The sequence below is a fragment of the Oxyura jamaicensis genome, chromosome 2, assembly GCF_011077185.1.
Source record: "Oxyura jamaicensis isolate SHBP4307 breed ruddy duck chromosome 2, BPBGC_Ojam_1.0, whole genome shotgun sequence".
Lineage (NCBI taxonomy): Eukaryota > Metazoa > Chordata > Aves > Anseriformes > Anatidae > Oxyura > Oxyura jamaicensis.
This window is the reverse complement of record NC_048894.1, coordinates 773,451-799,475: the sequence shown is the minus strand read 5'-3', so window position 1 is coordinate 799,475 and position 26,025 is coordinate 773,451. Positions and strand designations below refer to the sequence as shown.

Sequence of the window (26,025 nt, the reverse complement as noted above, 5' to 3'; positions counted from 1 at the left end):
GAGGCAGCGCTGGAGTGTTACCCACTCCACCCTGTAACAACATGTCTAAGCAAGTCTTATTACAAGCAGCGTGAGATATAAATATAGATATAAAAATGCACGCATCTGTAAGGTTTTGATGACAACCACTGCTTTCACAGGGCTGAGCCCCAGCACCGGACCCCAGCTCGGTGTTTGCGGTAAGGAGCAGCGAGGAGGCTCAAACACGCGCTTTTTAAGCTGCCTGGAAGCAGCAGAGTACTGCAGAAGCCGAACCGAGCTTCTCACCAGGGTTCTCACCGCGGAACGAGGAACTACAGCAGGGCTGGGTGGGAGACCTGTTACACGAGTGGCCAGAGAATTCTCGCCTTTGGAGGGAAATTATCCTACAGAGAGCCTGAATAAAAATAAACCCATCCACTTTTATGAGACTGCTGTTGACTTATTCCCTTCCTGCCAACATTCTTAAAGCTTGTGTGTCCTCCCACTGCTCAGCTGCAGGAATCCGTCCATCTTTAAGCTGCCTCTTGCTTACTCAGCACCAGGAAGGGCAGCCCCGAGGAATGCCTTGGTCCTGCAGCACGCACGGTAACTTCGGCGCGTACGGGTGCACGAGGTACTCTAAGGACACGAAACCTATGGATGTGTGGTTGCCTGCAACAGATAACCCGCTTCGTTCAGGCAAAGAGAAGATGGGAGGATGGGCTAGGTATTTAAATTGCCCTAATCAATGCTTCATCATCTGGCTGTTGAGTGTAACTACATCACCACCCCATTCTCAGACCCAACAAAGCAATGGGGCGGGGGCAGAGCCGCGTCTCAGAAACCAGTGGTTCTTTCGTTCCGGCTGCTCCATGAAGCATTGCTCACCATTGTAACAGCAGATCATTTTCTCACAGATCTCTCAGTAAATACAAGATTCAGACAGCAAGAAAATAATTCAGTAGGCAGGTCTACAGCATTCGAAAACATCCCAAAAAAGGTTAGGTTAGGTTAGGTTTCACCCCGTTTCAGCCGGTCTCCTTCCCAAGCTGACTGCCTGTTGCAATCTGGGCAGCCTGGTTCTTGGTTCCCTCAAAAACTGGCAATTCATTTCCCATGGATTTTTATCAAAAATGAGAGAAAATGGGGTGAAAGCTATCTTTTTGCAGGTGCTGCAGTTGGAGGAGTAACACGGGCGTACCTGCCACCTCCATGGGTTTGAACCCCGGCTGCGATTCAAAGCACAGGTCTCTGTCGTCCATCGCCCAGGTGTCATTGCGATCCAGAAATTCCTTGTAGGACAGCTTTTCATCCATGATTTCTCCTGGGAACACTGAAATTAGGGAAGAAAATGGTACAGTCAAAAAACCAATAGCCCAAACCTTTCAGAGTTTATAGCCACCCGACGACATTCGAAGGCCAACACTGAACACCAACCGTTACCCGAAGCAGAATTTGTGGTTATTTCGTTTTCGGCTGCTTTGATAATGCTTCCATCTAAGATTTGGAGCAATGGGGCTTTCTGCATTTTAGCACACACCAGGTCAAGCCGATGAGTATGACCGGGGGCAGAGAACCCGCACACCACGGCGCTGCCCCGTTGTCAAAACGCTGCACGTTCACATCAGCTGCTCGCGCTCGTCCTTAGGGAGATTCTTCACAAGAGGAACCCCGAGGAGCTGACCGAAGCCACCCCTGTGATGCACAAGTGCTGAGCACAACGCACCGGTCACCCCGGGGCGGTCACAGCGCCTTCTCTCCCGCACAGACAGCGCCTCTGATGCTCTGCCTTTGGCCGTGCTTATACAAGTGTTTGCACCCACACGGAGTTTTTGCTCCGTACTCTGCTAGGAGGACAAACTCCAGATCGTTTAAGGGAATCAGCCCTCGTGGCCTGGCACCGGCCGTGTGCGTGCCAGGGGCTCTCGGGGTCGCTGCACCCCACAGACGGCCCCGCACAGACGCACGGAAATGCAGAAGAAATTAGACTACAGGAGGGAAAATTGTTTAAATGGGGCTGTCATGAGGAATAGTGGGGGTACGCCACCATCTGTTTCTGATGTCCTTAGGGCAAGTTGGGAAACAGGTAGGAATCAGAGCCAGGAGGTGCAGCTGTGAGCTGAGAGCCTCTGCTGCCCTCCTCCTCCTCTTCCTCTTCCTCCTCCTCCTCTGCTTCGGTGCTGGGCCTTCACGGACACATCTGCATCACCCCAGCCGTGCTGAATAACCCTCCAGTTAGTAGAAGCGTTTGGCATCGAGGTAATGCCAAAGCAGCCACTGCTGGAGAAAGCACGGTTGTTTCAGCTGCTGTTCAAAACGCTTCCAGATCTCGTGGTTTTGGCTCTTGTGCACGCCAAGTCCTGAAGTTCTCAAGCACGATAAATGTGGGGGGAAGGCTCCACGCAAGCTCCCAGACTCACGATTCCTCGGACCAGTTCCCGTGTTAAGGAGACCTGAATTTATCAGGTCAACACCACCAAACTTCCCAAGCAATTTCCAGTTTCCTCCGGAGAGGAATGAAAAGAAACAAGCACACAAAGTCCTCGCCTCATCACCTAACGCAACACTCGACACGCTCCTGGCAGCACAGCTCGCTATGCTCTGCGTGCTTCTCCCTTGGCTCCCAAGGCTCAGGAAAGGGCATCGATCGTGTGCAGCGGAAGAGATCCCCCCAGAGCCCCCTAATTCGGAGCAAAACTGCGGTTACTAAAAGCCAAAACCATGTTAACACACAGAAGTAACGGAGCAGAAGAAAGAATTACAAAATACAATGCTGATCCATTACAAGTAACAGCAAAAGCCCAGCAGCAGCTCTTCTGGAGCAGCTGGTCACAAAGAACTCATGGCCAGGTCGAACAGAGGCTGTAAAAACCCCAATAATAATAAAACAAAGGGATTGAGAAAAAAAAATAAGGAAGAAGGTGGCTTGGTCTCTTTGCTCAGATATAAGTGAGCCCCAGAGCTCGATCACACATCATCCCTCGGGTGACAGCCGACCAACTCCCTGTGCATTGCCAGCACGAACGCGGCTGGGCAGAAGCGCCGGGGTTTCGGAGGAACGCAGAACTGGGGAGCTGTCTGCAACAGGACCGCGGTGTGGCGACCACCACCGGGCACTGGGCGAGCGTTTCTCACTGCGGGCTCGGGTAGCAGCACGGGCAGGGGCTTGTGCAGGACAATTCCTGCTGCGGGGCACCGGGTGCAGAAGGCACGGTACCGGAACGGCACGGCATTACCTCGTCACCTTTACAGCGCTCGGAGGGCTGGGGAATGGGAATTTGGACGCTGGTATCTAAGGACGTGACCTCGCTTCTGGGTAAACACCGCCGAAAAAAAAAAGCAGGAAGAACGGTTTCGGAATGAGTCCAGTTTCTGGCCGTCAGGGGAGTTGTTCCTACCTCCCGTGCTACGGCCCTGCAGGTGCTACAGGCTTCCTGAAGCGGTGCTGGTTTGGCAAGCGCTCGCTGCTTTTCTGCCGGTGCCTTGTAGCTGTTCTGCTGCTGCCTCGCCACGGCTGGCATGGCTGGCTCGAGTGGTAAGGGCAGGGCAAATCCCCAGCTTCAGACGGCACAGGACAGCACAGGACAGCACAGGACAGCACAGGACAGCACAGGACGGCACAGGACGGCACAGGATGGCACAGGATGGCACAGGACAGCACAGGACGGCACAGGACGGCACAGGATGGCTCAGGACGGCACAGGATGGCACAGGATGGCACAGGATGGCACAGGATGGCTCAGGAAAGCACAGGACAGCACAGGACAGCACAGGATGGCACAGGACGGCACAGGACGGCACAGGATGGCACAGGACAGCACAGGACGGCACAGGATGGCACAGGATGGCACAGGATGGCACAGGACGACACAGGATGGCACAGGATGGCTCAGGACAGCACAGGACGGCACAGGATGGCACAGGACAGTGACACCAGGCGTGCAGAGGAAATCGTGTATTAGGACAGACAATGGTCACGGAATTCACCAAGTGCTTGGAAGAGAAAGCGTCCCTGTACGTGTCAGGAGGCGCCGTTATTTGTAACTGGGGGACACGGTGGGCAGGGGTTTCATTGTGTTCTGCTGGGAATAGCTCAGGACAGGAACTGCTGTTCCCTTCTTTACAAAACCAACAAGAAACAGAAAAACAAGGGGCCTGGAGCCCAGAGACAACTTGACATGGACTTTCTCTAGGAGGACTGTAGCGGACTCTCTGCACTGGGGCCTGCTAGGTCTGCCCGACTGTATGGCAGGCCGGTCAAACCCCGCGGGGCTGTGGCAAGCCTGTCCCCAGCACGGCATCACCTGCCCGCCACCGACACAGCCTGCAGCATGGAGGTCACAACGGGTCGGTCGAAGTAAAACTGCCTCAGCTTCCTCTGTCTGCTCGGGTGTTGGGTTGCTGCTTGGGTTGGTTTGTGCTTTGTGTCAGTGCACAGGCTGCAGCCCTGCCCTCAGACGAAGAGCTGGCGCCTTCCTCAGCCACAGGCCTTGCTGGAAAAGGGACGCTCCTGGTCGCAGCGGATTTGGGCACCGCACGCCGTGCAGCTAAAAGCAGACGCTGCCGTCTGATCCATCCCCACCCCATCCCAATACTTTGCACCAGCCTGGCCGAACACGAGAGAGGTGACGGCAGAAACAGGTCCCAACGGCTGCAGGAAAGAGGATTTCCAGGCCCACCCCCAGCCCTTCACACCCTCCGAAAACCACAAGTGCACCTGTGAGCTTCAGGTAACAGCCGGAATCAAACCCAGCCAAGCAACTCGGCTCTTCCAAGGACCACTCCTGAGGTGCTAGGAGCAGGTGCAGGCAGCAGCCAACATACTCAGTGCTAAGCGTGAACGTGTCGGATCCCACGAGCTGCAATTTCATCGAGTATTAGAGCTTTGCTCACAGCTGAAAATCCCGCTACAACCCCTGGTAACAGAAAGCGACCCAGGAGCACAGCTCCCAACGCCTCGCTGAGAAAGTTCACCCTTACGGCGTACTTACAGAGCGAGCTTGCTTCTGAAAGTAAGAATAAGGAGCCCATGCACGTAGCGCTCTCCCTGCTCTGATCCCACTGCTGGTCCTGGAGCTCAGCCCCGCTGCTGCCGGCGTCGCTTGGTTGCTTTCAGCATCTGCCAACACCACACGGCCACAGACGGCAGCCCCGAGGCCGGTCCGTCCCAAACCGCGCTCCTGGCGACCTGCGTGGACCCTCCCAAGGTGCTGGGCTCAATCCTCCGTGTCCAAGCCCGCGGGCTGCCGGGCATCCCCCAGCCAACCTGCAGCAAGGAGCTCTCTTTTATAGGGGATTACCACGGTAAAGCCTCTTCGCCGGAGGAGCCGCTAATCTTGGCAGGTCACTGACCAGCTCCCTGGCCGGAGGTTAAGGATCTTCAAAGGCAATGAGTCTGCAGCCACGGGATGCTCAAAGCACACAGAGAGACCGCAGGGTACGACACCCCGCCGCCTTTAAGAGGACCTTGGTGCTGCTAGAAGGGCTTTGGGAACGTCCCCACACGCTGCTGCTCTGCTAGCTCTCGGCTCCGCGCTGCAGCACCCAGCTGGTGGCCCCGGAGGCTGCTGGTCCCCAACCCGAGGACACGTGGGATGCACAGGACAACGTGTGGAGCAGCAGTAACAGCCCCGCAGGAAGCCCAAAGATCTGGGGTGCCCCCCTTCCCTTGCCGGTGACACTAATTTAGGGTAAAGGCACCAAATCCTGGCCCTAAAGGGCACGCGGTGCCTCTTCAAAGACGCTCAGCGCTCCCCCTCCGTGCAGGCCAATTATGCAGCAGCGGGAGGTGCCTTGCAGGACAGCTCCTCAATATTTCACGATCGTTTTCATTACTTTGCAAAGCAAAATATTGCCTAGCTCAGCGCCAAGGGCCTTAAAATCCCTCTCTGTGAGCATTACGGACAAGCTTCGCTCATCCCCCAAAGCCTAAGGATAAACACAGCGAGCAGCTACTCGAGGTACGCCAACAAGCATAGCGAGAGAAGCCCTTGCACTTGTACCCAAGAACTCAGAGACTTGAAAGGAGCGTTTGCATTTAACGAGGCACGAAGCTGGGAGCCCTGCTGCTGAGGAATTCACCCGGACCAGCCGCTGGGTGCTCTGTGCCCGCTGCCTTTCCTCTTGCCACGCTGACGTCCAGGCGGCTCCGCCGAAGTTTTGGGTTTCCATCAGACGGTGAGGCAAGGCGAAGAGCAGACAGGCTGCCCAGAGAGGCTGGGGGGTCTCCATCCCTGCAGATGGTTCCAGCCCCAGCAGGACGGAGCCCTGAGCAACCTCCCCAGGTCTCCGTGGTTGAGCAGCGGGGATGGACGTCAGGTGGCAGAGGTCCCTCCCAGGTCCTAAGCCTTGCACGCAGTTCAGATGTTGCTTTTGGAGTGAAAAAATTCTGTCCTTGCAAAAAGATAAAGGGTGAGCTGCCAGGAGCTAACGCTAAAACCCAGGCTAGCTGAGATTACTCTCAAACTGACTTTGGTGCAGTGAGGAGTGAATGAAAATCCACCACCGAGCTGGATGGGAAAGATCAGGCCATGATAGAAGGTCCACCCGGACCTGCAGGGCGTTCCAGACGGGGCTGACAACTCAAGGAACGTTTTACTGCTTTCCGTCGGAGGTTTCCTGCTGTTAAATAATCTGGAATGCTGCAAAAGCTCAGGGCGTGACTGCCAGAGCCGGCACCTCCCAGCTTCCGAGACGCGAAGTCACTGAGCTGGGAGTTCAACGCAAGACTTTCACTTAACCTTTTTTTGAAAAAGCATCAGAAAGAAGGGGGAAAAAAGAATAAAAAAGCAGCATTTGTTGCAGCTTATTGTGTAGCTTCGCTCCTCACCCCTCCTGACAGAGATGCTCCTTCAGCAGCGACCGCCTGGCGATAAGCGGAACGCAGCAGCGCTCGCACGGAGCGCGCCGCCCACCCTCGGCTCCAATTGCTCTGCTGGCGCTATTTGTTCTCCGGCTCCTGCTTCCCGCGGGGAATGTCAGCTGCTCAGGAAGTGAGTAATTAGTTAGCACATCTCCGATGTTATTAGAGGGGGCTGGCAGCTCGCTGGCGGCGCTCCGGACGCCGCGCGCCTTCTCCAGGTGCGCCGCGAGCCGCACGCCGCCGGCCCCGCGCCCCCTGCCAGGGCTTCCCCGAGTGCCCAGCCTCGGAGCTGGAAGGGGAACAAGGCACGTGCCCAAACCCAACGCCTCCTCCTCCCTGGGCTGACCAGCATTTTCTTTGTCCCCACGGGTTAACGTGATCGGCCTGAGGATGAGAGGAAGGAAGAATTACCCAGCAAGGCGCCGGGGGAGGGAACGCCGACACCCTACCCAGACTGACTCGAGGAGGAAGAAGCAATTAACAGAGACCTAAACGACCGCTTGTTCCTGAGCCTGTGTGAGAGATACCTGGCCCACGAGACACCGCCTGCTTACGGGCAGATTCCACAAGTTTTGGTAACAGAGGCACTCCCAGTCCGTTTTTTGTACAAAGGACTCTACCGAGGTGACTTCCGCAGCGTTGTCATAGGCGCACACAAACACAGCCGCGGCATTTCGGGGGCTTTCTCCCCATAAAGTGTTTCCCAGAGTAATTGTGTGGGAAGTTAAGAGGAGGACACTTCTGTCTGAAGGCAGGGGAGGGTTACAGGAACACCGCCTGTGCCAGCAGGCCGCTGAAAACCAGGCCCTTGGAGCACGGCCGAGTATCTCTCCTCTCCCCTATCCATTTTTTTTTGTTTTCACGTGGGATGTCGGAGAGCCAGTGACACAGTTAACCAGTTTTCCTGTTTGACCTGGGGTTCCTTCCGAAAGCTGAGGGCTTTCTGCACGCCTGGTAGTGAGTATTTCAACCCAATGTCATGCAGAAGACGTGGACCTGCTCAGTACGCCTCGCACAAGATGCAGACAACACAGACGTATCCACGCAGAAACCCCACGGAAGCACACCAGGCAGCGTTCCCTAGAGCTTATGAACTCGAATAAAGCAAAATTTTGAGGCAAAAGCCTCGCAGTGCGGGATCCAAGGGCTCCCGGGGGGCGTAGAGGCCTGCCCAAAGCCCGCTGCTGCCACCGAAGGGGAGCCCGAGAGGCGAGGAGGCGGCAGCGGGGGCTCAGCCCCGGGCTGGCCAGGCCCTGGGCACTGAGGTCTGCTCGCACGTACCCGGCTGAGGGGAAAAGGTTCGGCTTGAAATAACCCCCCCTGCCCTCACGTGAAGTCTCAGCCAAGCTGTGTCGCATTAACACCCTCCAGAAGCCTGCCAAGCCCCGGAGCAGCGGGGTAGGGGAAGGGGCCGGGGCACACGTTTCAGGAAGACTGACCGTGCTCCAGATGAATCCAGGGTCGCAAAACAACGCAGAGCTTGCGAGCCCTTGGGAGCAGGGGAAGCAGCAGCAAGGAACGCGCCCAAGGATGCGGTCAGCGAAGGTCGGTGCTGAGCCTCAGCGCTCAGGTCTTTCATCCGCAGGTCTCTGAAGGCATGAACTGCAACCCCACTGGCTGTAAGGGCTTTGGTTTCCTTTCCAAGGCAGGTTTGGGGAGACCTTTTCTTCCAGGGCAATGTAACTGGTCTCCTAACAGAGATGGAGGAGTCCCCTAAGCCTCCTGGGGGGAAAACGCTACCAGAAGAGACGCGCCACCCCCAGCCGCGCGACAAACAAGCTCTACAAGCGAGCAGGATCTGCGGATCGAGCAGCGGCTGAGGTGTGAGCTGAGAGCAGGACATCTCCTCCCTCTCGGGTGGACAACAGCTCAGGGCCACGAGGCCGGGAAGAACCGCGGTCCAGCCCAGACGATGCGCTGGTCCGGGGGACTGGAGAGCGCCGCACCACAGCCTGGACCACGGCCACCGAGGGTTTGGCACGTCCGCAGTGCAACGCGGAGCTTCTGCTGCTCTGCAAGGAGGAATCACAGAACGGCTCGGGTTGGAAGGGACTTCACAGATCACCCAGTGCCAGCCCCCTGGCGAGGGCAGGGACGCCACCCACCAGAGCAGGTTGCCCAGGGACTGCGGCTTTCCAAGCACGGTGCTCCCTGCCCAGCCCCAGAACTCCACAGCGCGGAGAACGCGTTCAAGAAATAGCTGAGATATGAAAAGGCAGCGAGGTTTTAAGGAAACCATCCCTTCCCTAACACCCGACGGTGATTCGGTAACTTGGCTCGAGGAATTCAGCTTGCTCTAAGCTGCTCTAGGCCAGAGGAGAGAACAAAAACTTTAAAAAAGCACCGGGTGCACCAGCGCACCCGAAGTGTCCGGCCAGCTCCAAAAGCTCCCACTAAGGAGCACCTCGGGAGCTGTCCCCAGGCTCAGGAGGGCACAGGATGGCCCCAGATCTCTCCGTGAGGTCTCCACGGCCCCAAACTCGCCAGCCGCAGCCGCATGGAAGGCAGCAGCCCCCTCAGCGGCCGTCTCATCTGCTGCCCTGTGGAAGAGAGGCGGCTCCAAGGACCATCTCCAGAGCCTGTTCCTCACCCCGCTGTTCTCCAGGGGGCTGTGATCGGGTTGCTTCATTTGTCCTAATGTCCGCTCAGGAATTTAACGTAGCCCCTGCCCTCGCTGGGCCCCTGGGCCCCAGCCCCACGATCTCAGTGCACGCCCGGCATTGAAACTTGCTTGGATCTTCCTCCCCACCGAGGTCTGTATCGCTCACCAGAAGCAGTAACAGAAAACAGAGCTGAAGCAGAGAAGGGTCTGAATACGGCAGCCTTTGGGCATCGTTTCCTCCTCCCTCTCTGCTTAGCAGGGGATGTTTCTTCGGTTTACTCCCAAGAAATCAGAAAGCCTTTTTGACTCGTGCCTCAGTGGCTGTAAATCACTTTGTACCTTCGCCTGTAGAGTTCTCACAACTCGAGCTTCACGTCCTGGCTAAAAAAAATCAATAATCCAGGCCTCTGCTTTCTCCTGAGCCTTTCAAGAGCTCCCGACACAGCCGTGTTGGCAGGAGTCTAGGAAGGCCTTGCCTGTGCACAAATAATTTGCCTTTGGCTTTGCATTTTTCTTTCCAACAGATGTAACTGGAGGGTTAACCGCCAAGACAACCTTAAGCTCACTGCCCTTCCTCCCCGCCGCTCATACCTCTCCTTGCCTAAAAATAGCCAGTTCCATCCCGTTTATTTGCCTTCCAGCTTATCTCCCGTCCTTATCTTCCTTCGGCTCTCGTAAGCAAAGCCATGCAGCAGACGCAGCAGCAGCTCACTCGGCAGCCCTTCTCCTAGCAAAAGGAAATCCAAACGATTTCCTTCAGATACTCCTGGATCGGAGGCCAGCACTTATCGGGAGCGCCAGACGCCCCGACCCGCTGGCAGGGAAGCCACGAGCAGGAGGAATGTGCGGCCGACGTGCACGGGCCGCAGGAGCTCTGATGAACCGGAACCTAACGGTGCTTCAGGCTGAGCAGTTCCAGCCCCACGCCATCAGCGTCTGGTTGCTGCTCAGCTTCAGGGCGCTTCGCTCCTTCTGAGCCACGTATTTCGGTGCTGCCACTCCTTCCCCGCCTGCTTCGCACGAGGTGCAGAGGAGCCTGGTCCCGTTCAGGAGTGGCAATGCAGTGACGCCGCCGTTGCTGTCCCTCCTGGAGGGACACGCACGTTAAATACCTGTGCACACGCACAGCGTGCGCCTCCTGAGTCCCATCCGCGGGGCCATGCCCGCAGGAGTCCCCGTACGCTTCCCCTGCGGAATGAGAGGGCGATAACGGCAAGAAGTGCCTAAAATAGACAATTTCCCTTCAGCATCGCAGGCACGTTTGTTTAACGCTGAGATTACAGCCCGATTCCCAGCCCGTGCTCGCACACGTCGCCGTGACCTACTTTCCGCTTTTAAAATCCCGTGGCAAGAGCAGCGAGCTCACACGAGGAATCAGAAGCAGCCAGGAGAAATCTGCCACATTTGCGAGAGTTTTATGGCCGTTAATTCCAGCTAGTGTCAAACTGATGACACGAGGGACATCAAAGCATGAAGCCATTTACATAACGCTGGGAGCAGCTCCGATCCTACTTGTTAGGGAGCTGCTGCTCAGAGAATGAGAGCAAGGACGCGCTGTCTCCGCTCCTCTGAAATCCCCGTGATCTGCAGCCCCGCAGAAGTCACCGGGTCTTCTAGGAAGTCTCTGGCTCCTCCCAAAGATGTCGGGGTTGTTCGGCAGTGCGAGGTAAACCCTGTCAGCACTGCCTTGGTCCGTGGGACAAGCCACCCGAGGTGGAGAGCGGCAGGGCATGAGGGGGGCGTCTCACCGAGGGAAGGACCGCCGGGGCTGGTAGCTGCTACCCACGCACCGCAGACCCGCGATGTAAAGAAAAAAAAAACCCACATTGCACAGATCTCTGCTCTAATTCCGACGTGCCTCACCGAGACGCACGCGGCAGAGTCGGGGCTGAGGCACGGAGCCAGCGCGGGAGCGACAGCGCTGCCGCGGGGCTGACAGCGAGCCGTCTGGATGTCGCCAGGGCTGTCGGGAGACTTCCGTGGCCTGCGAAGCTCCAGTGGCACCGAGCGCTGCAGCGAAGGCCCCGCGGGGCATCGCGGCAGTCAGGGCAGACACGGCTTCGGGTTTGTTTTCATTTTTTCAGAAAAACACAGGAGCACGGAGAGCCTGACCTTGGCACGCAGCTCAGCGGCCGCACTGCGCTCCGCAGGCAGCGCCCCGGGGGTGCAGCGTGCGCCCACCGAGCGCCAATAACCAGGGCGCTCACAGCACCCGCTGCATCCCTGGAAGGCAGAACCCCCCGGCCTGTCCATGCTGGAAGGCAGGAGGTCACTCCTAGAAAGAGGAAAAAAGAAAAAAAAACTCCCATCACCCCCGAAATGTTTGGAGGTACGGCTTGAGACACAGAATTTGCGTTGCCTCCTGCGTTCCAAGATGCGCACCGAGCTGTTTAGCCCTGGTTACCCCCCCACTTCTCTGCGTTAGTGCCCAAGCACCTCTGCACGGCCATCCTCGCAGGACTGCCGATGCTCGGGGCACAAAGCGGGGACGCGGCGGTGCCGCCCGGTGCCTGCCCTCCAAGTTTTGCTGGAAGCTCACTCAGCAGCAGCGAACTCGATTTCTCCGGCTGACTCAAAGACGAATTCCAAGAAACAAGAACTGCCACCACGCCACCACCTTGGGCCCTCCACAAGTCCTAGCAGACCTTTCAGGTACGCGTCAGCTGTAAGCCTCGCAGTGTGTTCACATTTATCAAACATTCCGCCCTTCAGAATTAAACCTGGTGAGGCTGAAGGCCCTCCTCTGAGCGCTGAGCTGTAGCACGGCCGGGACGTGAAACCAAACCAGCTTCCAGCACGCCTCTCCGTATCATGTTCCTTCCCCTTGCTCTGGGCAGCTGGCACCAAATCCTCCCCGACTCCGAGCTACCAACCGGGGCGGCTCTCGCGGATCTGCTGCCGAAGCACCCGTCCCCGGTTCCCTGCTACTTCAGCGGAGGCAGCGGTTGTGGCTGTAGGATGAAGACACCGACCGCTCCCTAAAACCCGACCCAAGCGTTTCCATCTCAGTGCCATTTTGACAGACAAGGCGTTCGCATCGCCGAGAACCAGAACGCCGCTCATGGAGCAGATTTAACGCACCAGCTTTTCTAGACAAAGTCAGTAGGCAAGAGTCGACTTAGCTGAAAGCAAAATATTTTTATCTGTAGCCAGGGGAAATGTTAGGGAAACTGGAGACACGAGGAAGTGCCAACAAGGTAAATAAAGGATTGGCTGAGTGATGAGTGGCTGGGCGATGTCAGGAGAATTACCCTGCCGGAGGAGCGTGACTAGGCACTGGAGTTTGAAGGTCGGGAATCCAGGATAAGCCACGGGTAACATCTTTCATTATAATCTGAGAAATTAGAAAGGGTGCTGACAAACTAACTTCAGAAGATAAAGTCGGCGAACAGTGCTAGGATGGCATCCAGAAGTTGGTGGGTTTTGGGAACTGGGACCTGGGGCTGGAGGATGGACTGTGGGTATTAAAGCGGTTGTGAAAGCATGAAAAGAAGAGCAAGAATTCAGACAGTTTAGGGAAAAAAATGGAACAGGGAACAGACCTTTCTCCATAAATTTACCGGGGAAATTGCTAGGTGTTTCCCCAAACTCCGAATTTGCACCAGAACAACTGCTCGTGTTATTTCCAGAGGGTATTTAGTGCGGGATGAGAAGCAGCTTTCAGTGTCTCAACGGCACGGGGCAGCGCTGCGACAGGACGTGGGAACACCCCAGGACACGAGGCGCTGCCCCGGGCTCGCCACCGTGTAAGCTCGGAGCTCGGCTCCAATGCTCAGCTTCCTTCGCCGCCCCAGCAGGCCGGGTGAATTCCCACGCTGTGTCCTCAGCTGGACTGGTGGCTGCCACAAACAACGATCAGAACGGCAGATTGGGCTAAATTACGAGAATGTAACCACGTCGCTTTGGGCTCTAACCAGCACACCAAGCCCAAGTTTTACCGCAGGGACAGGCTTGTGCTCATCGACTATGGCACTTCAGAAGCCGCCTGCTTTTTCCGCTGTCTGTCATGGTAAACGCACTGCAAATGAAAATATTCTACAAAAACAAGGTGGATGGACGCAGACAGCATGTAAGCAAGCAGGGGACACTTCTAAAAAGCGACTCTTTCAAGTGCGGGACTGTATTTTCCTATGGGTTCGTGTAAATGGAACTAATTCTTTCCACTCTTCACCACCTCACTTCAGATTTGTGTTCTCGACTGCTCTGAAAACACCACAACGCCACGCAGCTTTCCATCTGAACAAGCCCCACGGTCTGCAGAACACAACCACTCAGAACGGAGGAGCTGCAACCTGCGAACAACGCCACTCGGCTGAGCCAGACCAGGCTGAGAAAGAACCTGAGAACATCACCCCTCCACGCCAAAGTGATTTGTGGTGGGTTGGGTTGGGTTGGATTGGGTTGGGTTGGGTTGGGTTGGGTTGGGTTGGGTTGCGTTGGGTTGGGTTGGGTTGGGTTGGGTTGGTTTGGGTTGGTTTGGGTTGGTTTGGGTTGGTTGTGCAACACCGCAGCTTTGCAACACAAGAATCCTACTTGATAGCCACACGTAAACCATAAAAGAAGCTCTGTCAATGAAGAAGCTGAAGTACCTTTTGTGTGGTCAGACTCAGAGAAAAGCGTTACTTCCCACCTCCGATGCGCTGTCAGCGCGTGCTGGCCGGAGGCATTTGGTGCTTCCTCTCTGGTACCAGAACAGCTTCGGACTTTCTGCCCTGCCCCCCTGGCAAATTTCACTCTACACATCACGTCTTGAACTGGCACCGAGAAAAGATTCTAAAACACAAAAAGCTGTGCACCAATCAGGGCACCACGTCAAGACCCCAGACACCTCTAACCCTTCCTCTCCGGCAGGTCCCCTTAAGGCCAAGCAGCTCATACAGCACCTCGTGGCAGAGTGGAGACCTTTCTGCTGCCTAACGCTGTCCCGTCTCTGGTCCCGGTGCTCCGGCAGCCAGTTTCTGGTTGGGAAGCAGTAATTTTAGTGGCTGGCTCAGGACACACAGGTTCTCCTCCCAGCCTTCCCACCAGCTCGCCGTGGGACATCGTGATGAACTACCAGGCACTCTCCTGGACCCACGGTCGGCAGCCCTGTAAGGTATTAGTGTTCTAGCTTTTAATCTGCACAGAAAAAAGGACTCCAGAATTTCAAAGTGCCGTTGTTTAATCCTACGGTCATCTCTGAGGAAATTACCAATCCTCTTAAGTGCAAGTAACTGCTAAATCCCCAGCGTCCAGAGGGGCAGAGGAAGACAGCATGTTTAGCCCGAGGGTTTGGTGTCTTTCCGGAAGACAGACAAACCTTGAGGGCATAGAAAAAGCTAACCGGTCACACAGAGCCACAGAAAAGTCTTCTCTTTTTTTTAGGTAGGTTAAATACAGTGTGCTCTAGTTAACAGCAAGAAGGTTAAATAACACGGTAAGAAACGCGACCAAACAAACCCCAGCAACCCTTCCAGATGGTTTGTTTTTGAGGATGAATCATGTTCTGTTTGCTTCCCAGAGCCTCGTGTCACTTCTGGGCCATGCAAAGTCATTTCTAGGTCCAGAGCTGCCTACAGCATCAACAGTCTACAGAGAAATCCGCAGCCCTCCAGCCATGCGGAGGGAGCTGCTCATCCTGACGAGCTGAAGATGCATCTGGCTGCTGGAGCTGAATCGATGCCTGCTAAGGACTCTCAGTTTCGACCCAGCATTTTTCCAGGAAGCAGCTTCTTTTGCCGTTCACTCCTGCCAGACTTATGCTCAAACCCCACAGCAGCTCCTTGTTCCAGGAATCGTGATCCTACCGTGTTCATTCAGGCAGAAGCCAGCAGCTTCAAGGGAGGTGGGAGCAGTGCTGACACATCGAGGTGAGCTTTTATCACGCTGCGCGAAGGAAAGGAGACGCTGCACGGTGCCTGTCACCACAAACGGAACCAGCAAGCGCAGCCTCCGAGCATCCTCGTGGCCTCCTCTGGGCTCGCTCCAGCAGCTCCACGTCCCGGTGCTGGGGGCCCCACGACGAAGGCAGTGCCCGGGGGGGTCTCACGAGAGCGGAGCACAGGGGGACAACCCCCTCCCTCCCCTGCTGGTTGTGCTGCTGCTGCTGCAGCCCAGGGCAGGGGTGGTTTCTGGTCCACCAGCACCCCAGGTCCTTCTCCTCAGGGCTGCTCTCCACCCGCTCCCCACCCAGCCAGGATCTGGGCTTGGGATCGCCCCAGCCCAGCTGCAGGACCTTGCCCTCGGCCCTGTTGAACCCCCCGAGGTCGGCACAGGCCCCCCTCGCAGCCTGCCCAGGTCCCTCTGGATGGCATCCCGTCCCTCCCGGGTGCCAGCCGCGCCACACAGCTCGGTGTCAGCGCCAAACTTGCTGAGGGTGCCTCAATTTCACCGTCCTCGTCACAGATGAAGATGTTTAAATAGCACCAGTCCCAGTACCGACCCCTGAGGAACGCCACTCCTTGCTGATCTCCCCCCGGACGCTGAGGCGTTGACCACAGCTCTGAGTGCCACCACCCAGCCAATTCCTCGCCCACCGAGCGCTCCAGCCATCACATCCACGTCTCCCCAGTTCAGAGACACGGATGTAACGGGGGACGGTGCCGAATGCTTTGCACAAGCCCAGGTGGGTGCTGCCAGCTGCTTCTCCCCTACCCACCGGTGCTGTAACCCTGTTGCAGAAGGCCACCGCATTTCTCAGGCACGATCTCCCCCCGGTGAAGCCGTGCTGGCTGTCACCAATCCCCTCCTCATTTTCCAAGTCCCTTAGCAGAGTTTCCCGCAGGATTTGCTCTGTGATCTTGCCAGGCATAGAGGTGAGGCTGACTGGCCTGTGGTTAACCAGTTCTTCTTTTTTTTCCTTCTTTAAATATGGCCAAATTTAATTCGAAGAGGGCTTTAGCTTTCCTAACCCGAACCCTGGCAGCTCGGGCAATGCTTTGTGTTCCCCCCAGGCAACGTCCCTGCTCCCACCCTCTGCAGGCCTCCCTCTCAGAAGCAGGATCCTCCCTGAAGCTGTGCTTCGTACTTCCAGCAGTGGAGCTGGCAATTAGCTTCTCGAACTGCACCGCGGTAGCAGCCAAAAATGCGGTTCCTGATGGGCACGTTTATCGTTCATGTTTCCGTGCATTGCTAGTACAAGACTTCAGAGATCTGACTCTGCTCAAGAGGAGCTTTGTGGTGTTCAGTGAGGAAAGAAAAGCACCTGGCTCCCTGGGCATCTGGGGCAAATTCCCAGTGCTCAGGGTGCCGATGTGCCCTCGCTGCTGCCCATGAGGGGTCTCTGGCTCGGCCTCGCTGTGCCCAGGTGTGCTTTGTGATCAAAGGTCTCCTTCCAGAACGGGTCAGATTAACCCAAGGTTACCCCTGGCACTAGCTGACACCGCCGGAACGAGAACGCTGCGATAACAACAGATGCGGTGTAGTTATAGAAGATAAAATGCACAATATAATCAGCCTTACCCTGTTTTCAGCGATGGGGCTGAAATGGAAGAAGATTACAGAGCTGTGGCCTCAGAGCGAGCTGCAGCTGGAGCCCACGTGAGGGACGTCTCCTCACCCCCAGGGCCGCATCGAGCCCCCACCACAGCAGAGCCACTCCGACACCCCAGCATGTAGTGCTTCCCACGGCTTTTGTAGGCAGGACGAAACCCGATTACACCAGGTGGTACAAGCCAGAAGGCAGCACGGTTTTAGAAAAGGAGAAAGAGGTGGAAAAGAAGAGAGCTTTAAACCAGAGAGCCTGCCCTTCGCACAACCCACCCCCCCCGGGCTCCCCCCAGGGACGTGCGGCCGCAGCGCTGCGGGGCTGATCTGGTATTACAGAGAAATTCTTATGAAGCTAAATAATTAAGCCAGACCTAGCAAAAAGATGAGGATAAAACGTATAGACACCCCCCAAAGCTCTATTGTGATGTGTATTTCACAGCACGGTTTGTTTTCCTTTCCTTTGCCAAGCCTTGCGAGCACGAGCAGCGCATCAGTTCCAGGAATCCCGAGGGTCGCTGCAAAAGTTGTGGTATAAACCATCAGGATAAGCCATACCAAACAGGATGCTGTCCCAGGAGTTGAAAAGGGAAACAAAGCATCTTTTTAACGTGCAGAGACAACTAAACTAAAGGAAAATCGGGTAACAGAAGCAGAGGATGGAAGCACGACCTGTCTTTGGGTGCCAACGCAGGGTGGGCAAGTGGTCCTAGCTGCTGGCAGCAATGAACCTCGGGGCCTCTTCGACCTGCCCCAAAGGCTTGCTTGAAAAATACCATTCTGAAATAACTGGACGTTGCAGCTGCATCTTTACAGGGTTATCTATAAGAAAATATGCTGGGTAGAAAGAAAAGGAGTACTGAAAAATGGCAATCCAGCTGTTCTTGTGTAAAAGCTGATGAACTTAAAATTAAGGATAGGCAGAAAACGGGTTACGTGTTCTATTAGATATTAATCTGCCTGTTTGCCTTGTGCTTTCTAAAGCACACCTTCATAGGTCGGTTGGTTTAAACGCACCTGAATATTGAATTTAAGGTATAATTTCCCAAGCTTGACCACTTTAAGAGCTCCTTGCTCGGGAAATTCAAGCCTTAGAAAAACCCCGCCGCTTCATCCAGCTGCCAGAGGCTTGCTAGAAGGAATATTAAACACCACGAAACCGAAAGGGTTTTGTATTTCCATCTGAAAGATCTCCTTAGGCCTCACCACAGAGCTTTGCACAGCCTTCCTGACGTACGCATTCCTTCGTTACAAGCTTTCCTATTTTCCATTCAACGAGTTCAGTCAAGATGCAGGGTTCCCCTTTGAATCAAAGTTTAAAAGCAGGAAGGGAAAAGCAGCAGTAGCAGGTTGCTAGGAAAATACCACGCGAGGGAGACAATGCCATGGCAGCGGTGTTTTTAAACACAAAGGGCCCCTCCTGCTCGCAGTCCTCCCTGGAGCTTCCACTGCAGCCCCAGCAGCGCGCGAGGCCCAGCACCTCCTGCCCCTGCACCGGCAGCCCCTCCGGACGCGGGCTGACAGCCGGTAGAGGAGCGTGCTGGCTTTCTGAAAATCCCACGGCCCCGCTCACTCGTACCTCTTCCCTTCCTCATCTCACTGATTTCGCTCCGATGGGCACGGCCACGGCCCAGAACAGCAGCGCTTTTGGCCAGGCGCTGGGGTCCTCAGGCGCAGGGGCTGCCCGGGGCAGGTTCCCTTTGCTCCTGGGGGTGCCGAGCATTTCGTAAAGAAGTTACCATGGTCTGACATGCTCCACTTTCCTCCGAATAACAGCTCGTTACACAACGGCTTAAGCTGATTTGATACGAGCGGCAAACGAGACTACAGCACAGGGAGAAAATCTTCTTGAGCACGTCGGCTAACATATGTAAAAAGCTGACTGATTTATGTCAGCGGAGACAACTTCAGAATCTAATCAGCAGCTCGAGTCAGCCAGCCGAAGATTTATCTTATGTACAGCCCTACCCTGGAGTGGCAGCGAGTGCCGGCAGGCGCCAGCCTGATGCTCACTGCCAGGCGCGGCAGGTGAGCTGACCTGCTAGGCCTTCCTACGGCTTCAGAAGGAAAGGGGATGCAAAACGTCTCATCCCGAGGGCTTTCAAAGCGTATGTAGTGCGATACAGGTGAGTCTCCTCTGCTTGGATGGTCAGAGAAACCGTCCGCACCCCAGACCGACGAGCACGTCGCACATCCAGAATTGGTAAAACGCTCACGTGTCCTCAGGAGCGGCCTGGATTTTGTCGTGATTATGCATGCACACAGCTGCGTATCACGGTGCTCTTCGGGGCCCTCAGATTCAGGAATTGTTCTGTACTCAGGATGAGCCACCAACACCTCGCACAGGTACGATGAACAAGCTGACCGACAGCTGCTCACTGCCAACAGAGCGATGCCCACGCTCACCTGACGTGCAGACGTGGGTGTCCCTTACAGGACGAGGAGAGCTGATCTTACACCTGGAAGTAAATCTATTGCTAGCTTGAAGTTGGTTGAATTTAAAATAGAAATAAGTGTTTTGCTTATTAAATCGAGTATTTATGGTAGGAAGGCCCTGCAAAAAATGCAAGATTTGCAACATTCAGATGATGAAATCTAGAAGATGAAAAAATTTAGATCAGATGGTTATGGCAAAAACGTTCCACGTGTGGACCTTACTCACCGAGGATTGCCCCGCGTTGTGGCAGTGGTCACAAGTGGACATACCCAGTCTCATGAAAAGGATGGCTAAACCCCAAGAACGTCTGAGGTGCGCTACCACATTTAAGCTTCCTCACACTAAACTTTCCTCTGCAGAAAGAGTTTGTGTTAGCAGCAGCTGGCTCCTCCTTGACACTGAGGAGGAGATTTTCCCTATTTCATCTTCCAAGGTCAGGGCTTTTCGAAGGAGCTATTCCCACGGAATCAAAGATTCATTAAAAAAATCATGCAGTTCTTTCAAGGTGCACACGAAACCGGTATTCTGAACTGGATATTCACCAAAATATCCAACATCTTAACTGAAGGAAGGATGTTGGAAATCGCTAGCACAAACAATTGCCTGAGAAATCATCCTTCATGGCAGTCAAGGTACATCGACATCAGGTTTACCCCAAATGTGACTACGCAACTCCCTGAGATGGGGATAAGCAAGAGGTTCAAGGACGCAGAGCACTTAAACGCACTTCTTTTAGCACAGGCCTGCAATATTTTAAAGCTAAGCTGCCGCAGAACATTACGTATGCTTAAAGAGCTATTGTAAAAGCAGCTCCCAGAACAGCTTTTGAGCTGGTATCGGTCAGGTACGTTAAACTAGCGGGCCTCCAGACAACACAGGAGAGCTGGATGCATGAGATGCACATCCAAGCGACACGTCTGCAGCCTGCTGGTCTCAAAGTCCTCCAGCACTGCGTGAGGGGAGCCCAGAGCCTGTGGCTGCCCCAGCGCCCTGCATGGCAGCTTGCAGGCCTTGTCCTGACCCAGGGCATGGAAGGGGCTCTTCAGAGTGACAAGGTGTTCCACATAAACCTCTGTGCTGAGCAAAAATCCACCCCACTGTCTCAAGTACCACAGTGTTTGCAAGTGCTTCAACAGCTGGGAAGTTCCTTCCAGCTCTCTGAACTGCTCATGAGCCGAGATTACACCGAGTGCTACTCTGAACTCCTCTGCCAGGTGAAGAAAGCTGCAAGGGCTCCTCAGGTGAGCGGGCACCAGCTCCTCCCCAGCTCTGCACTGCAGAGCAGTTTTCCTTTTGCACACTTACCCTCCAGAAGCAAGGTGAACAGGATTGGCATCGGCAGGAGCCGGAGTGCAAACAGAGTAGGAACAGCCTTCACCTGCGCCCCCAGGGCTGCTGACCAGCTCCGTAGACACCCACCTTCACCCTCCTCCTCCTCAGTCCTAAAAATAAGTACCCCCAAAAGATCAAGCAGACGCACACAAAAGCTCTTAGTCATGCCAGTCTGAAGAACTAAAGGAGCCTTTTGAATTATTCAGCTTCATGCTTTCTTTAGACTGAAGCAACACAAAATAACTACTTCAGCAAACAGGGTGGGATCCAGACCCATTTTGAAAAGCCTGAAGAGCTCTCCCTGAAGTCCAGGACGTCTGAAGAGCCTTTATAAATAAAACCTCATACCATACGTGAAATAAGCAGGCAGGTGAAAGAGGAGAAATAGCTTTAATAAGAAAAGCACATTTTTAAATGTCCTGTTTTCAAGATGCTAAAGACAAGGAATATATGTGTTTGTTTGTTTGTTTGTTTTTAATAAGAACTTCCTCTGAAAGCAACTTATTCATCAGGGAGAGAGGGTTTAGTTAAACCAGTGAGGCAGCAAAGACTGCTAGGGAGGCCATTAAAAGCTCCCACTGTATTCACCAGAATACTCAGAAAGATTGTTAAACGTAGATTGCCATTCCCGTAGACACGTCATTTTTGTGTGAATCCTTGCAAAATCAGGTACCTTAAACCACCAGCTGTGCATCCACCGCAGTGCCCCAAGCACTAGATGTTATTTATTTGCTAGTTTATACGTGCAGATTTTAAGTGCCCTGCATGTGCCCCATGGAAGTGAGCATCCAGTATTGCTGGAGCACTGTGAGATGGGACTTTCCTTCCCTCTACTCCTGCACCCCCTTTAAAACAACAAAATCACGCGTCTCACTGAAAGCATTTCAGTTCTAATGCGCAAGCTGAACCGATTCTTTGATGGACATGTTTACGAGCACCCATCCCAACAGCGAGGTATTCCAGGTTAAGCCATCACCTCTTCCAGAATAGCAGCAGGGTGGTCAGTCGGGGACGTGCAGTGAGCTGCAGGTATTAACTGTGAACAAGCAGCACAACCCAACGAGATTCTCAGCACTCGTGAGAGGTTAGTTTGAAGTGTTTATTACGGTGGTTTATTCAACAGTGATACACAGCTTCACATCATACAAAGCATTGGAATCTGAGAAAAAATTCAGAAGTGACAGCAGACAAGCACAGAGGAGTTATAGTATGTTCTGAAAATACGGCATTACCTCCAAAACTGGACAAAATGACATGAAAATTAAACAGAGTAATACATTTGGTAGCTACCCAGCTTTCTGGAAAAAAAATACACAAGACCAAAGACACGCTCTCTAGCATATTAGTTTACTGCACTGAGTTTTCATCAAGGTGCTTGTACATTTTCTGGGGGTGACCAACGATGCGACACGCCGCACCGACCCCCCAGCATCCCCACCTCCCCTCGCCCTCCTTCCCGCACAGCATGCAGCCCCAGCACAGCCACACCACCCTTCTGCCCCAAAAAACACTGCTGTCACATCACAGGGCTCGTGGTAAGGAAGGCCGTCACGAAAACGCAACCAACCAGCTCTTCCTCTGTCTGCACTTTATACGCAGTGTAAACCCAATGACGTTTAAAGGAACGAGGATAAAGGTGTGGGGGAAAAGTGGCAGTGCGATGGAATGAGAGACTCGTGCTAGCATGAGCAGCTGACAGCGACTGAACCCTGGGTGCCCCGCGTTCATTAGCGGTCCTCGCTCTGCTCGAGGCCTCGCGGTGACGGTTCGTGGATGGTCGCAAGCCCGACCCCTCTGTGCTGAGCCCTCCTCAGCACCGCCATCACTGCACAAAGTGAGCACAGCTGGCCAGCAGCTCCCTCTAAGCAGGGCTTTAAAACATTGCTGTGCTCCGCTGCAGTGAAGCGCTGCAGGGGAAGAGCCTCTGAAAGCTTCTGTTACTCAGTCTGAAAATTCCCCTGATTTATTATTTACTTTCTGTTTCTGGGGCACTGGTGGCTAAGCCCACTTAAGGCAAAAGGTGAGAAAGAATGATTTGTGGCACTAAGCTAAAATGCCGGCAAGCTAGCAGCGATGCTGCCTTGCTCTGGAATCAGCCATGCTAAAAGGTAGTGACAGGAGGTCTCTAAAATACATCTCCCTTTATGGGAACCAAAAACAGGAGGAGAAAAGCACTTCATGCCAAGAGGGAAGGGCCAAGCACCCCCCTTGCTTCACGTACAACTGCATTGCACCAGGGAGGCTCTGGCAAGGCCTCGGCCGCCTGCCAAAGGTGGAGGCTGGTGGCCTCGTGCTGCCACACGGCATGTCTCCAGTAACACCAGAAAGGCAGGGGACACTCTCAGGACCCTCTCTGCCACTGTGGCTTGAGGCCCAGTCACCGCTCCGGCTCTACTCCACAGGCGGTGGCCATTTTCGTACTTCAGTCACGGGCTGGGCCCAGCAGCTGCAGGCCTCATGTCGCCTCCGTGGTGGCTGTCAGCTGCTAAGGAGGCGTGGGGTGGTGGGTAAAGCAGTTAAGTTCCCACCAAATTAGAGGACAAAAGCCTCGGGCCCTGCCGCCCATCGCTAGCAGGCTGATTACGTGCCACTCACTGCCACAACTCTGGGCGCTATCGCCCTGGGTGGGAGCGTGTGAGGGCTCAAAAAGTCCTAAAGACTGGTTGGGTCGCTATTAGAACTTCAAAGAGAACCTTGAGGTGGTGTAACTGCAGCACTCATTCCCAATGCAATACTCTTGTAGGAAATGATTAGCAGGCCAGCACCACAAAGCAGTGAGGTACTAGCGGGGAACTGGGAACACTCACGTGCTTCACTCTCTTCACAAAGAGAAACATTCTTTTTTAGGCCAAGTTCTCAGTACAAGAGCTTTTGGCAATTTGGAGAATCATGTTCTGCCTCTGGATTTTGATTCAAATAAAACCTGTACCTGACTCGCTTTCAATACCTGATAATTTTAACTGCACAACACTATCTATCCTCAAAGTCTACCGGTCTACAAAAAAGTCTGAGCTTGCCTCATTTAAAATACTAGGTAGTCTCTCAGTTATTCCCTTCCCCTCAACTTCATCTGTTAATGGCAGTAACTAATACTTTTGGAAACAACAGGAGTTGCAAGGGGCTGGCTGACCTCCTGCAATTCTGCTTCAGGTTCAAATAGGCACGTTCCTTTTGGTGTTGCTGGAAACTTCCGTAACTATTTCAAGCTAGATTTGGCAACTTGTTCACGGGACTTTTGTTTCCCTCAGAGATGGAAGGGGCAGATTTTTTTTCCATGGCAGGTAAAATTTCATCCAAGTATGCTGTCATACCAAAATGGAGCTAAAAGCACGAAGTTAAAGAAAGGCTTACCTCCAAGGTTTGTGAGAGGCAGCACAGTAACAAAGCAAGCCTACAGAGGCAAGAAGCTGGGGCTGGTCGTTCTCTTTTATACTCCCAGTTGATCGCGATCCTTCAATCCATCCCTCACAAACCAAAGAGGAACCTCTTGGGCCTCAGTAAACAAGGTTATTCCTAACCTATTTTTCAAGTCTTCATAATGAATGTTATGAAGTGGAAACATTCATTTTGATGATGTAAAGATTGCCAAAGATAAAAACCTCATGAGAAGGTTTCAAAGCAGCAGGGGTAAAGGCAAGTAGCGTTATTCTAGGCTGTGGTGAGCAGGGGGAGAAGGGAGAGGAGCTGCAGTCATGGTGCACCCATCCACATGAAAGCACAACTTTAAGTTTAATACCAAACCTTCTGTTATTAAGCATCCATGAAAAAAAAGGATTTAAATTAAATTTAAAGGTGGTTGAACGGAAAATGGAGCTGTAGTTGTGATTTAAATACAGTGGGAGTGCTGACATAGTGCAGTTAAAAACCATCATGCACGTTTGTGCTTACACAAAGAAAGGAAGGTTTCAACAAGCACTGCAGAGCAGAGGGAGGAGGAGAAGGGCTGATCGGCCGACAGCACAGCTACCCTTTGGTTTCTTCTACACGTAAAGTCCAAGGATGTAAAGCAAGAGCTCTGCAAAATGCTGAAGATTTTAGAAGTGTAATGGCAGGTAGAAAAGTACATTGGTCTTGTAACTGTGGCAGCCCCAGTGTTAGGAGACAGTCTAGGCTTCTAGGAGGAGAAAATAGAAGAGAGGAAAAAAAGTAGGAGAGGGAAAAGGGATGGGGAAAGGGGCAAAAAAGCGCAAGTCATTAGTAAACATGAACATTCAGGTAGCACACTGCACAACAAGCAATATTTCATCTAGTGCAGCCAGGAGATTTGCCAAAAGCCAGATTAGAGACACGTGATATTTTGCTTTTACAAGTGTCTGAAAATACATCTCTAGCCATGCTACGGCATGACACTGTGCCACATGCAGAAATTAACTGTGATAAATCAAGATTAGTGACAAATTGCTATCAAGAGAGCAGCAGCTCAGGATGTTGCTTGCTTGTAAGCACAATTTGCACTGAAAACGGTTACAAACTATTTTTGTGATGTGATCTCGGAGGAGAGAAAGACAAGCAGGCTGGCTTGGAGAGAAAGTCCATCTAGGGGAAGTATGGACCCAAGAGCAATACTTCCCCAGGTTACTTATCTTCCAACAGCAAGGAGAGGTATCACGTTAATCCGTTTGATTGTCCTTGATGGATTTCTTTCCATAAATTTGTCTTTTTTAAAAAATATATAATTCCTTAGAACTCTGGGCAAATATCCTGCAATAAGGAGTTGCAAACATTGCACTGTTCAAAAGTTGTGTGTATTTTGCTGTAAACCTGCTGTGGTTTTACCAGGCACTTTGTAGGTTTTGCTTTGCGTGGTGAAGGTTAAGAGTCATCCCGACCCGACTACCTGCGTGCTGTCAGCGACCACCAGATGCTCCCCAAACCAGTGACCACCAGCTATTCCCCACAGCCGCCCCGGGCCTGGCCCCAAAGGCCTGCTCTCCTATTTGTCCTTATAAGGAAGAAAAACCCGATAGAGGCTTTGTGGGCAGGCTGAGGGCCCGAGCCCGAGCTCCTGGTCTGCAGCTCTCCAATTCTCAGCAAAGCAAAACAAAGCAAGCCACCCCCAACCCAAACAACCCAGTGCCCCTCCAGGCTCAGCCCTGCCAGGAGCCGGGCTCCGGCCCTCTGCATCAGCACGACACGAAGGCTGCTCGGGGCCCTCACTCACAGGCAACGTGAAGGCAGCTTCCCTACCTCTGCTTTATGTTCCCAAACACCGAGCTCCACACATCCCTACACCGGTTTTGCCCCTGTGTTACAATCGGTCTGGATTTACGCCACCTTCTACGTTAGCAGGGCTTCGCGCGGGGCAGCCGGACAGGAGGCAGCACGGGCTGCCAATGCAGCACTAAGATCTCAGCCCCAATTCTAGCC

General features: G+C 53.8%; 1 protein-coding gene across 15 annotated transcripts in view; it reads right to left on the bottom strand.

Moving 5' to 3' along the window:
• MAP4 (microtubule associated protein 4) overlaps positions 1-26,025 on the bottom strand; it is a 115,267-nt gene that overhangs the window by 58,490 nt on the left and 30,752 nt on the right. For 14 of the 15 annotated variants that reach the window (XM_035319719.1, XM_035319726.1, XM_035319730.1 and 11 more), the window contains exon 4: positions 1,163-1,294. In XM_035319719.1, the coding sequence (XP_035175610.1) occupies positions 1,163-1,294 (132 nt within the window). Of the gene's footprint in view, positions 1-1,162; positions 1,295-21,743; positions 24,773-26,025 lie in introns of those variants that run through there. The other variant, XM_035319733.1, reaches the window with a different exon arrangement.